Raw genomic sequence first — 13,531 nt, forward strand, 5'->3', positions numbered from 1 at the left:
ACTGAGGGAGAGAGTAGGGCCACTTGCCTACCATCTCACCCCACTGCTCTCCTCCCAGCCCTTTTCTCTGGAGTAGAAGTCCAAGCAGAGGTGACTGCCAGCTAGCCACGGGGGTCTCACCTCCAGCACAGGACAGGCTCATTCACTTGACTGGGTGGCCGGCACTAGCCCATGAGCTGGGGTGACGAGAGCTCAGCCAAGAGAGCATCACAGCTCAGCAGGCTGATCCTGGCCAGGAGGGTAGCTGTTTCTAGTCTAGCAGATGCAGACTGCTAAGAACGGATCCCACAGCTCCTGCCCTAGAGATTATAGATCATGTAATGCCCTCCAGCCCATATGTGACAAACCCAAGAGTGACCACTTGGCTTTCAAAAGCTCTACAACTTGGGAGCCCCAGCACCTAGCACACTGCCAGGCAGATCTGAGCTCGTTTCAGTGTCTCTCTTGTTAGTGTGTAACTTCAGGGAAGTTTCTTAAATCTCTGAGCCTTGGGTCCTACACCTGTAAAATGGGCCCAGTGATACCACCTCACAGGGCCACTGGAAGGGTTAAAGGAGCCCAAGGGTGTAGAGGCCTTACAGAGCGCTCAGTCATGGCAGCTGTGCATAACTCTGCTGCTGGTGATGGAATGCCTCAGATTACACCCCAAAACAAGCTCCATTTGACACTGTTCCCTTTAACATCTTTTCTGACAAATGCTGATCTCCCCATAAATAAGGAGAATGTTCTTTGTGGCCTGGGGGCAGGCAACCAGCCCATTTAGCAGCAGTGACCTCACCAAGAAATTTATTTGAGGCAACGGGAGCCCTTGAACTGAAAAAAAATTCTCTTCCCCTTTTCTTCTGGACATTGAAAACAAAACACAGTCATAAACAAAACCCCTAGGAAGCTCTTCAGCAAGGGACACACTGATCAGGCTCAACAGCTCGGGCCAGAGCTTGGGGAGCTGACACCCTGATGAGAGGAGGGGGGAGTCAGAGGCTGGGCCTGGGCCTTAGCAAGGCTGTGAGGGGTCTGGGGCAGATGGCCAGCATCCCTGACTGCTCGTGGGGAACGAGAAGGGGGCCAACATTCATGTGCGCGGCCGGGTGGATGGTGGTGTCCCAGGTGGGAACCTGGGAGGAGCAGCAGGCTGCGAGCAAGACATCTCGCTCAGCTTTGGACATCTTAAGTTTGAGATCCCTGAGGAACGGAGCCCTGGGTCAGGGAGCTGTGTCTGGGAGTTGTTGGCAAGGAAGACAGAATTCTGAGCTCCTCTGTGGTGGGGAGATGAGTGAAGAGAAGGTACTGGTCAAGAGTCACACAGCCAGGCAGTGTGAGCACCTCCTTCCTGGGGTCTAGGGCTCGTCTACAAAGCCCTCAGGGATACCGGAGAGGAGCTGGGGGGCTCCCTTGGTGGATTTTCAAGGCCAAACCAAGCCCAGAGGAGCCACTCTGGGGTCCTCACCTGGACTAGCAGCCAAAGGAACACCTCTGCCAAATGGAAGTCTCAGTGCAGGCGGTTTTTATTATTAAAGCCAAGATTGGAAAATGGCTGTCACCCCCACCCCACAACCCTCCCACCCTCCTCCAGACCCTCCCTTTATGTCCCAAGAAGGTGGAAACTAGATTTGTCTCGAAAAGACTCAGAAACGCTCATGCCTAAATGAGAGAATGAAGACAAATGAGATAGGCTCAGATGGTGTTTGTGATTGTGTGGGCTCCACCCGGGATTCCTGGAAAAGACGGCTTGGGGGTGGGGCTGGACAGCCCCTGCTCACAGTGCTGTTCCCTAGGGTCCAGGGTGGGCGTCGGGAACAAAGGCAACGGAAGAGGCTGAGCTGGCCCCCACGCTCTACCCTGCTGAAGCTGGGCCACAGGCTGGTTTTTGTAAAAGTGGTTTAAAAAAAAACCCCAGCCACGAGCACCACCCTCCCCTGAGCAGGGTGAGAGGAGGCGCCAGCTCTGGGCTCTGAGGTCTGAGGCGTGTGGCCTCCTGGCCTGGCGTCACCTCCCTGGAGGCAGGCAGCACCCTGAGGGAAGCCAGGAGGGCTCCTGGGCCCCTCATGTGACCTTGGTGGCCACCGGGGCCCCGGGGGAGCATCGAGATGGCTGTCTCCCCGCCTCCCTCTCAGCCTGCTTGGAGGCTCTAGGCTTCAGGGACCCTGTGCAACTTCTGCTCTTTGGATTCCAAAGATCTGAACTTTTCCTCCAGTGCAGGCGCAGCCGGCTGGAAATGGATGACAGGCTTGATCTGAAAGACAGTGAAGCCCTCCCGGTTCTTCTGGTTAAACAGACTCACCCTGTGCTCCAGCTCAGGGCTGGGCTGGGCTGAGCCCTCTGGGCTTGGCTGGGCAAGGGGGGCGGAGTCCGAGGCCCTCCGGGAGGGGCAGGGGTCCTCCGACAGCGGAGACAACAGGTCCTGGACTGTGGCCTCCGCCGTTTGCTGCTGAGATGGCGGTGGGGGCAGCGGCAGGGCGGAGGGGCTGGGCCTGGGGGACAGCTCCTCTCGGGCGGCGCTGCAGTCCGTGGAGGAGCCCAGCGTCTGACTGCTGTCACTCTGGGCCCGGGTGCCCGAGCTGCGCGTGGAGCGGGTGGCGCTCTCGGAGCTGGCGCTGGCACCGGTGCCATCGCTGCCGAGCTTCAGGGGCACGTCAACGGAAAAGAGGTCAGACGAGACGTTGGGCTGGTGGATGTCGATGGCGGCTGTGGTGACCACGCACACAGCTGGCTCTGGGACACCGCTGTCTGCAAGAAAGGAGGGGTGCGGGTCACATTCCACCCCGGCCGCACCTCTGCGCCCTGATGGGGGTCGGGCTAGATGGTGGAGGTGAGATGAGTGTGAATGGCTTTGCTGGGAGAGGCCTTGGCAGATGGCCCAGGTTTCCAATATTTGCCATCTGCCCTGAGGGAGAATTATGCCTCCCCGGCAAGTGCAGACATGTGACTGGCCTCAGCCAGTCACCTGCAAGAAGTGGCCGGTGGCGCTTCCTGGAGAAGCTACTTAAGCCAGCTGTGCTCTGCCCGGGCGGTCAACACTGTTCTAGAAGGCATGCCAACTGTTCTGTCTGCTGGGAGATGACAGGGTAAAGATAACAGCCTGGGCAAAGAGCCCCTGGCCAGTGTGCCCTGGCCCTTTGTTGGTTTATTTAAACCACTCAGACATGGGGTTATTGTCACTGGGCACAGCATAACTGAGCCCATTCTGACTAACTCAGCACAGTGTGCTATGACAAGGAATCTGAATGTCATGGTCCGCAGGACTCAAAGTTTTAAATGGGTCCAGTGTGAGACTCATGACCAGAGCTGTGCCCTCAGAAAACTGATGGCTTTCTACAGGATGCATTGTAAGCGGAGGGTGGAGGACATCCCAGAATGTCTTGGCTCTAAGTGAGAAGTATCAAGGGCCTGAATTACAGTAGGCATAGTGTGGGCAAGGTTTCTCTCTAAAGTGGTAGGGAGAGTGGGCTGGGACAGAGGTTCAGGCTAGAGATGGTGGTCTTTGAGATCAGCAGGTTGGATGAGGCTTTGGAAGAGGAGAAAGAGAGGGAAAGAGGCCTTAAAGGGGCTAAATTGCAGAAAAGACAAAATTCAGATGTATTCAGCATGGTCCACACTATAACCTAGCCTTAGAATGGAGTTTACAAGGATTTAAGGGCTCAGCAGTAAAGAATCTGCCTGTAATGCAGGAGGCTGGGTTCGATCTCTGGGTCAGGAAGATCTCCTGGAAAAGGGAATGGCAACCTACTCCAGTATTCTTGCCTGGAAAATTCCATGGACAGAGAAGCCTGGTGGGCTGCAGTCCATGGGGTTGCAAAGAGTTGGACACTACTGAGCAACTAACACTTCACTGTTCAAGGGCTGTGAAACCCAAACCTTACAAGACTCAAGACACTGGCTAAAGAGAAATAAGACCCTGAAGGACCGAGTATTATTTTAAAACTCAACCTTTCTCATAAGTGAAAACCACTAGGTGTCCTGAGACTTTCTGAAGTGCAAGAATGAAACAAACAAGGACATGCCCAGTGCCTGTTGCTTCTCACACCCAATTATGCATTATCTCACCCCCCTCACGCTCATCCTGCAAGGTTCTCAGGTTGGGAAGCGCTAAGGTCATTAGATTCCTAGATTCCAGCCCCTCTCCACCCCAGGGTCCCCCACGCACATCTTGGAGCACTCCCATCCCAGCACTTGAGCTCAGGTGCCAGAGTTTGCTGGGAACTCTGCTGCGGTTACGGTTCACAGGGACCAGGAGATGGACAGCCTGGTCGAGCTGTCCCTGGCCTGGATGTTAGGGGCTGCCAGGGTCACCTCTGGTGTGGGGCCACACAGAGGCTCTGGTACACATGGGATAGCACCGACACGGACTCACCACTGCTGGGCCCATTGTAGTACTGGCTGATGTAGCTGTTCATGTCATCTTTCACCGTGGCTTCTGTGGAGGTGAGGACAGAGAAGGCTGAGTGTGAGGGCGAGCTGGACAGTCCAGGAGCAGGGGCTGTGGCCAGCTCGTGCTCCTCCCCCCAGTGCCTCTACCCCCATCACCACGAGGAGGTGCTGGTCTCCCACAAGCTCCCTGCCACAGGGTTCCTCCAGGGGGACCACATGGCTCATCTGCCCCAGTGCTGGGCCAGGTATCGGACCCAGGTTCTGATGAAGCATCCAGCTTGCTGTGTGATATGAAGAAGCCCTTTCCTTCTCTGCCTTCAGTTTCCCCTTCTCTGAGACAAGGGCATGGAAATAGTCCTTTGGGGCTTTCCCTGCCTGGATAGCCTGAGTCTCTGAATCCACCTGAGTTTCTCACAATCACCAGGAAAGTTCTCCTCAGTGCAAAAGCCTCAGAGTGCCATTTCAGCCACACACAGCCAGCTGCGGAGGCTGATCATGGACGACAGCCCCCTCGGTCTTCCACACCGCCCAGGAATGGACACAGGCACTGGGCACCCCCAGCCCTGCTCCCAGCACCCTGCTCCCAGCACATGGTGGATGCTCAGTGAAGAGGTGCTGAATGAATAACCAGTGAGGTGTAAAGCTGTCCTGGCCTTGGGAGATGGCATGGGAATAGGGTCTCAGAATTGGTTCATTGTTCTGATGAGGTGGGAAGGGATGAGAGAGGAGAGGTGAGAACTTCAGAGAGGCCTGAGCATGGTGAGGGGTGGGGCGGTGGGGAATGGACAGAAGATAACAGGAGATGCCAAAGCCATCCTAAGGAGCTCAGCCTTGCCCCAAGCACAGTGAGGAACCACAGGAAAGTGTGAACAGGCTCAAGTGTGAGGCACTCCCAAGGGTGTGCTGAGAGTAGTTGGGAAAGTGTCAGGCTGGACGGGAGAACAGAGACAGCAATGCCCAGGGGAGGGAAGACAGGTCCCGATGAGGCTGAAGGCGAGGATGGGGGTCTACACCCCCAAGAAGCCTCGGTGTGCAGGTGATGGAAGCTGCTGCTCTCCATGGCTGCCTTCCTGACACACCTGAGATCGCTGCAGAAGCATGTCTGCCCTGACATGGGGAGGCCAGTGGCAGCACACACAGCAACCTGACTCTTAAAAGCTTTTTTGGCCTCTTTTGATCTTTAAATGCCTGCGGCCAGAGGTGTATTCTGCATTAATGCCTGAGCTGAGGGAGGGGCCCCAGGCTGGCTCCAGGCCCTGCTTCAGGATCAACCAGCAACGCTCCTCAGAATCAGACAGCAACACTCTTCTCCGTGGCTCTTCATAATTTATGTTGTAAATGCTGTCTAGCCCTGCAGGCTGCCCCGGGAAGTGGGAGGAGGCTGGTGTGACTGCTCCTGGCAAGCAGTGCAACAGCCACCAGGTCCACCAGGCCAGACAGGTCTGGTCACTGATCTTGGTGTTATCCTGAGGCCGTGGCAGGAGGGACCTGCGGTGTGGCTGTAGAGGGCCATGTCACGAAGGCAGGACAATAAACTCAGCTAGCGGGTCCACAGGCCTGTGCGTCCCACAGGGGCTCACGTGCAGGAGGTGAATGAGAAACACCTAGAAACACCTAGAGCCTGGGTTCCTGTGCTGCTACTGCCACTGGCCCACCCTGGGAACCTGGGCAGGTCACATCCCCTCTCCAGGGCTCAGTTTTTCCATCTGTACCATGGGGGAATGGGTGGGGCTCTTAGAGACTGTGACAGCCAGGCTAGCTGGCTCCGGGGCCCTCAGCCAGCCCTGAAGTTCAAGGGGTGAGAGAGCAGAGTGGGAAAGGACCGGAGCCAGAGCAGAGTGGGAAAGGACCGGAGCCATCAAGGAACCACACTCCCCCAACCCCGACCTGTGTGAGCATCCTCTCAACCCCTACCTGGGCTCTGCCCACCACAGCCTGTGCCCTTCACAGAAGGGGCCTCCTGCCTCTCTGTTGAGCAGCTCTAATAATCAGATTCCTCTGTGCTCAGCAGGGGTGGCGTGCCTGGCCCTCCACCTCCAAGGAGCACAGGGCCTCCTGGGGACCTCCACTCCGTGGTCAGGCAGCCAATCTCCGTTTCCTTAGGAAGGGCCCACTATGGGAGGCCTTGCAGATCTGGGTATCTGGGTCCTGTCCCCACACGCCCCAAGGCCCCACCCCACTTCTACTTACTACATGACAGACTTTGCAGCACTTACAAAGCCCTCACATCCCTCCCAAAATGTCTCTTCTCCTGAGAAACGCCTGTCCATTCTCAGCCCTCCCTGGTTTTCCAGCCTCTGAAGTCACTATGGGCTCCAGATGTGACCGAAACAGGGGCGAGGGAGGCAGGAGGGAGCTGACTGTCACTGTGTCCTTCAGAGCTCCAGGCTGCGGATCGGGCACTTCACACAGCGACCTCCTTTCATCTTGCTTAACAGGTGGGTCCTCCTGGAGATCTGTGGAGCTTTCCCCTCACACAGCCTAACATCCTCCGGTCGGGTTCAGCAACCACCCTACTCTGCTGACTCATGAGTCTGTGGCCAACACGGATGCCCAGGCCAGGCCTCCTCTGCAGGCGCTGGGGCCAAGCCAGCCAGGCCTTCACCACACCGTGGCCCTGTCGGCTCCATAGAGGACTTCATGTTTATCACCTCAGGCAAGTGTCAGCTTGTTGGTCTCAACCCAGAGGCTGCTGAAAGCATTCTGAATCTTGATTCCGTCTACTAAGGTATTCTCTCTTGTACCTCAGTGTTGCCTATTCAATTGAGGATGTTCCATCTTCATCAAAGCCATGGATAAAAGTAACCTGAGCCAGGTGACCTTCATCCCAGACGTCTCTCAGCTTCTGACTGGTCTGGCCAACCAGACAGCTTCTCCTGGATGACCTCCAGCCACCTCTGACTCAACGTGTCCAAGAGAACTCAGTTTCTCCCCCAACCTCCACCTTGGTGAATGGTACCCTGGGACCCTGGTCACTTCTCCATGCTGCTTCTCCATTCTTACCAGCAATTCAGCTCCTGCCGAACCTGTGGCCAACCAAGGGACCTCCAGATGCCCTCTGCCATCCAGCCTTGGGTCCGACCTCACGCTTTTCCCTTTGGCCTCTCATCATGTCTGCAGGGATTAATAAATGGGATTGCTCACTCCACGGATGTGCCTGACACAGAGCCTAGATCTCCAGGTGGCCACTGCAGGCCTGTCCAGTCTGCATTTGTTCCCTCTGCTCCAAACCTGTACCCACCCAGGGGCCTCAGAGTGAGTTTCAAGACAGTCAGAGCAAGGCCTTGCCCAGGCTTTTCCAGCAGTGTTGATCGCCACCCACACCCCCTACTCTCTGCTTCAGGCAGGCCTCTTTCTCCACACTGACCACTTGGGCTGAGGCTTTGTCCCCTCCCACCCAGAGGCCACATTTTACTCAGAGTCTCGCCAGCACTTAGCATGGGGCTTGGCATATACTACCCACCGATAAATAGGATGACTGGACAGTGACTGAGGCTGGGTCCAGGGCCTGCAAGACCTCCCTGGACCATTTCTCTTAGCCTCTGAGACACCATTGGCACCATGCAGCACGCAGCCTTGCTCTTGGTCCCTGGTACTTCCTGCCCAGAGACTAATGACTACTGGTGTCTGGGAGCCTGCAGGGAGGGAATGCAGGCAGGCACGGATGCATGTGGCCAGGAAGACGCCATCAGTGAGCCCCAACGTGGGGCTGCCCACCCTCCATCTAAGAGAACCCCTGCCCCAAGGTTTGCTTTGATTTGGCACTATGGAGCCCTAAGGCCAGGTAGGAACTGCCCCACAGGAGGACTGGGTTGGCTGACCTTGGAAGGGTGAGAAAGAAGGGCTGGTACAAACTCAGGCTCCAGGACAAAACAGCCCAGGTGCCAACCCCAGCTCTGCAGACATCTGCTGTGTATCCTTAGGCAAATCTCTGGCCACTCTGAGCCTCAGCTTCCTCAGTAAAATGGGAATAAGAAATACCTACTTGCTGGTGAGCTATACGTTTTGCCGGGATGATGAAGGTCAAGTCTAACCTGGGTCTGTCCATCACCTCCCTGAAAGCCTGGCCTGCGGTGCTCCCTGCCAGCCCCTAAGTCTCAGCTCATTTCTGTGGCAGCTGCCGCAGCTGATCTCAACCACCCAGCACCTTTTTTCCTAGGGCGTGAGCACTCCATGCAGCCATCCTGACTGATCCTCCTAAAGCTGGTCGAGTGCTGTGGCGGCAGTGCTTGTTATATGGGTGTGCTCCTTGGGCAGAGCCCCAACCTGCCCAGCGAGGTGGAGCAAGAGGGTGGTGAGTCAGGTGGGCCTCCCTGGGTGGTAGGACTGGCCAAGCTGTGGGGTGGGAGTCGGGAGTCAGGACCGCACACCCACACGTCCTGTGCAGATCCGAGCCCAGAGGGAGGCCCTGATTCCTGGCCAGGGCTCCTACTGCCACACTCCAAGCTGCTGCTCCACAGCTCAGCAGCCCTCATCAAGAAAGGACACTGTGTGCTGAGGCTGAGTGTTCAGTCCTTCTCAGTGGGGTGTGCTTCTGCTTCTAGTTGGGACAATTAGAGTTCAGACCCAGGACCAGCTGCATAATATGTGGGGCCCTTTGTTTAAAAAGCATTAAGGCCCAGAAATAAACTCACCCATATATGGTCAATTAATTTACAGCAAAGGAGCTAAGAATATACCAGGAGGAAAGGAAAGTCTCTTCAGTAAGTGGTCCTGGGAAAACCGGACCCCTAACTTACACCATACACAAAAATTTACTCAATGAGTTAAGACTCAAATATAAAACCTGAAACCATGAAAGTCCTAGAAGAAAACATAGGCGGCAGGTAAGCTCCTTGACATTGGTCTTGGCAATAATTTTTTATATTTGACACTGAAACAAAAGCAATGAAAGCAAAAAATAAACAAGTAAGACTATACTAAACTACAAAGCTTCTGCACAGCAACAGAAACCATCAGCAAAATGAATGGCAACCTACTGAATGGAAGAGAATATTTGCAAATCATACCTGATAAGGATTTATATCCAAAATGCACAAAGAACTCATACAACTCAATAGCAAAAAATAATCCAATTTAAAAATTGGATCTGGATAGACATTTTCCTGAAGAAAACACAGAGTAGGCCAGAGGTACACGAAAAGGAGCTCATCGTCACTCAGCTTTAGGAGTGCAACCAAGTGCAAACCAGAACCACAGGGAGACACCACCTCGCACTCGTTATAATGGCTAGCATCACAAGGACAGAGATAATAAGTGGTGGTGAGACGGCAGAGAAAAGAGAACCCCAGTACACTGTTGGTGGGAATATAAATTGGTGTGGCCACTCTGGAACACAGTATGGAGGTTCCTCAAAAAAAAAAAAAAAAAAAAAATAGAACTACCATATGACCCAGCAGTTCTACTTCTGAGCATATATCTGAAGAAAACAAAAACACTCATTTGAAAAGATGCATGCATCCCAATGTACACAGCAGCGTTATTTATAATAGCCCAGATATGGAAATAACCTAAGTGTCCAAGTGGTACACACACACACACACACACATACAACGGAATGTTACTCAGCCATAAGAATGAATGAGATCTTGACATCTGAAACAACCTGGATGGACCAGAGGGCATGTGCTTAAGTGAAGTAAGTCAAAGACACGCTATGATCTTATTTATATGTAGAATCGAAAAACAAAACCTGAAACAAGCAAATGCTCTGAGCTCAGAGATACAGAGAACAGATTGGTGGTTCTCAGAGGCAGGGGTTGGGCAAGCAAGGGAGGGGGTGTGAAATGGCTGAGTGTGAAATGGGTGGGTGAAGGGGCTCAAAAGGTACAAACTGCCAGTTATACAGTAAATGTCAAGGGGATATGCTACAATATGGTCACTATAGTTAGTTCTGTATGGTATATTTGAAAATTGCTAAGAGAATAAATCTCAAAAGTTCTCATCACAATAAATAAAATTCAGTAACTATGCATGGTGATGGATGCTATCTAGACTTACTGTGATTCTCCAATATATACGAGTATTTTCAGGTATACCTGAAATTAACGTATCAATCACTGAAAGAAAAAACATTAAGAATTTTAAGAGAGTGACACCAGAGCAATGAACCAAGTGTGACACCCTCGGTGACTGAATGGGTCACCCCACCGTGAAGCCAGTCCAGGGAGGTCAAGTAACTTGTTCAAGGCCAAGTTGAGACTCAAACCCAGCCCTGAGTCTGAAGCCCACATCTTTCTTTCAGAACCACCCACACCTCCCTACGCTGGTATCTGCCTCTCTGCTTATGTGAGGTGCCCCAGTTCTACTGCTACGGCTCTGGGGGCTCTCCTGAGTCTCCAGTGGCCCCCATCAGGAGCCCAGTGATGGTAGAAAGCCCGACTTGCCCCATCAGCACACAGGCCTCTCCTCTCCAAGGTGAGGCCCAGTGCGCCTCCGTGGAGGTTTCTCTGAGCGCTGGTGCAGTGCGGGGGCGGCGGGGTGGACGCCGAGGCTCACTGTGATATATGGTAAGAGCTGTGGCACTCCCACCAGGGGCTGTAACTCATAAGTTATGGGCGAGCTTCAAGACTAATAAATTTGGGAGGGAAGTATTAATGACGGCACAGGGGCACTGTGAACTTGGCAGGCCCCAAAGCCTGGAACTTTGCAGTCCGGGTTTTAAAAATGATTTGTGCTGGAGCAAGTTTAAACAGAAGCTGGTTGGCGTTAGTCTGACAGTGACCCGCTGGCAACTGTGGGGACTGCAGGAGCTGCTTCTCCTGCCATGGCTGAGGCTGGCACTCCCACCCCCGCTGCTGCCTCCTTCCCCACCCCCCGTACCCCGAGAGAGGCCGGCCCTCCCCTGAGGCTCCAGAGACTTATTGCTGATGTCTGCAGGTTAATCCCCGGATTGTCTGTGTACTAGTGTGACACGCTGAGCCTTGGGGCCCTCGCTGGCCTGAAGGTCATGGTGAGCAACAAACGCTGCCCTTTCTCCCTCTCCAGCGTGGCCCAGACCGCCCCTAGCTTGTCTAGCCATGATTTCTAACTTCATGGAAATCCCTCTCTGGATACAAGTCCTGGTCAGAGAGAGATGAGCTGGGGTGCCCTGACTCCCCAGCTCATCCAAGGCCGTGAATCATGCATGCCACTTGCTAGCCCGGCAAGGCTTCTGCTCTCTGTCTCCAAGGAACTGCCTTTGCTATGCTCTGGGGGTTGGCAGTCAAGCGACAGGTTGGGAAATGTGCTAGTGCTCTGCTGAACTGGGCAGGGCCAGTGTGCCCCTAGAGAGCTGGGAGGCAGGGATGCCACGGAGGAGACAGAGAGCAAGGCTGGGGCTCCAGGGCTAGATGGGAGGGGCACTGGCAATGGCTCCCAGGGGTGCACGTTTGCCAGCTCTGTGGGAGATGAGGGCCCTATTCAGACATGCCTCTAGTTTCCAGGAGGGTTGGCACAGAACCCGTGATCCCCCTGGCTGGCATATGTAGCCGATCACTTTCTCCCTTCTTCTTCTGCCTCCCTCCACTTCCTGCTGGAAGGTGCCCACCGTGGGGACTGCAGGGGGAGCTGGAACAGGGTGGAGAGGCAGGGACTCACAGCTTCACAGTACTAGAATGTGTGCAGTTACGTTAAATGCTTGGCTTGTTTGCAGACTCTGTGACCTCAGATCTTGACACCCTGTGAATCCAAGTGTGGCATCAGGTGTCCAGGATCTGGAGGTCATTGGCTGGTGGGGAGAGTAATGGCCAGGCTGTTATCTCAAGAGCTAAGGCTCCTGGTGAGAGAGGCAGAGAGGTGCTGCAGAATGACTGGCTGCTCAGGAGGTGCCCCCTGAGCTCAGGTGTTCAAAGGTGTGTGCTGCCGAAGACGGAACAGCGCTGAGTAGGCCCCAGCACCAGGCGAGCTGCAGTCTCAAAATGGGCTTGAGCAGCCACCATGGGCAGAGCAAGCAGGTGGCTCCTCCACCTCACTTTGCTCCATCAGCAGGAAGGTCCTGGGATGAGCCAGCTGTACGTGCTAAGTTGCTTCGGTTATGTCCAACTCTGTGCGACCCTATGGACTGTAGTCCACCAGGCTTCTCCCCATGGGCTTCTCCAGGCAAGAACACCAGAGTGGGTTGCCATGTCCTCCTCCAGGGCATCTTCCCGACCCAGGGATTGAACCTGTGTCTCTTTAAGTCTCCTGCGCTGGCAGCCAAGTTCTTTACCACTAGCACCACCTGGGAAGACCCTGGGATAGGCTGTAAACCTGCTCCTCTCATCCTTGGAAAACAGGACAAAGTGGGCAAAAGTTGCCACCAACTTCCAGAATTTTCAAAACGAAGATCTTATATTCTGGATTCCCCACGCCCCGGCATGGGGAGCTGCAAAGCACAAGTGGGGTTTCTGGAGTGGGCTACTGCCCCCTGAGTGCTGAGAGAAGACCCAGGGTTGCAGGACCCACAGTGAAACAAGTGACATCCACAGATCTGTTCTGTTCTTCAATCAGTTATGAGCTTGCAGACTATATTTCACGTAGATCACTCCATGGGGAGCCTGCCAAGGGCCAGGTGTGGCCCTGAAGACAAAATGCAGGGGCGAGCTGGCAAGCGGGAGTTCATATGAGGCCTCGAGGGAAGGACGTGGTGACCGGGAGCTGACTCGGAGACGGGTTTGAAGGATGAACAGAAGTTTGGCAGGCAGGCCTGTCCTGCCAGTGAACAGCATGTGGAAAGCCTCAGGGACTTACTACTACACAGAACACTTCTCCAAACGCAGAGATGTTTCACTCAGCCAGAGTGAAACGGAAGACGGAGTGCAGACTGGAAGGAGATGAGACGGCAGCGGGTGGGAAGGAGCAGCCTGGAACAAGACCGTCAGGGGCCTTGTATGCCACCTGTTACAAGCTGAGTCACCATGTCCTCCGCCTCCAAAGTCATATGTTGAAATCCTAACCCACAGAACCTCAGAATGTGATCTGATTTGGAAATGAGATTGTTGTAGACAGAATTAGTTAAGATGAGGTCATATATTGGAATAGGGTGGGCCCCAGACCCAACACGACTAGGGTCCTTGTAAAAAGGGAAATCCAGACACAGATGCAGACACAAGGAGGACACCATGTGAAGAGAAGGCAGAGGTCAGGGTGATGCTTCTACAAGCTAAGGGACGCCAAGGGTTGCCAGCAACGCGCCAGGAGCAGG

General features: G+C 54.3%; 1 protein-coding gene across 2 annotated transcripts in view; it reads right to left on the reverse strand.

Moving 5' to 3' along the window:
- Window positions 1-1,487: 1,487 nt before the first annotated feature.
- Window positions 1,488-13,531, reverse strand: part of TMEM266 (transmembrane protein 266) — a 127,194-nt gene continuing 115,150 nt past the window's right edge. For both annotated transcript variants that reach the window (XM_040257323.1, XM_040257324.1), the window contains 2 exons: window positions 4,352-4,414; window positions 1,488-2,727 (listed from right to left, as the gene is read on the reverse strand). In XM_040257323.1, coding sequence (XP_040113257.1) covers window positions 2,129-2,727; window positions 4,352-4,414 — 662 coding nt within the window. In that variant the 3' untranslated portion in view covers window positions 1,488-2,128. The remainder of the gene's footprint in view (window positions 2,728-4,351; window positions 4,415-13,531) is intronic.

This window comes from Oryx dammah, unplaced genomic scaffold (genome assembly GCF_014754425.2).
Source record: "Oryx dammah isolate SB20612 unplaced genomic scaffold, SCBI_Odam_1.1 HiC_scaffold_16, whole genome shotgun sequence".
Taxonomy (NCBI): Eukaryota; Metazoa; Chordata; class Mammalia; order Artiodactyla; family Bovidae; genus Oryx; species Oryx dammah.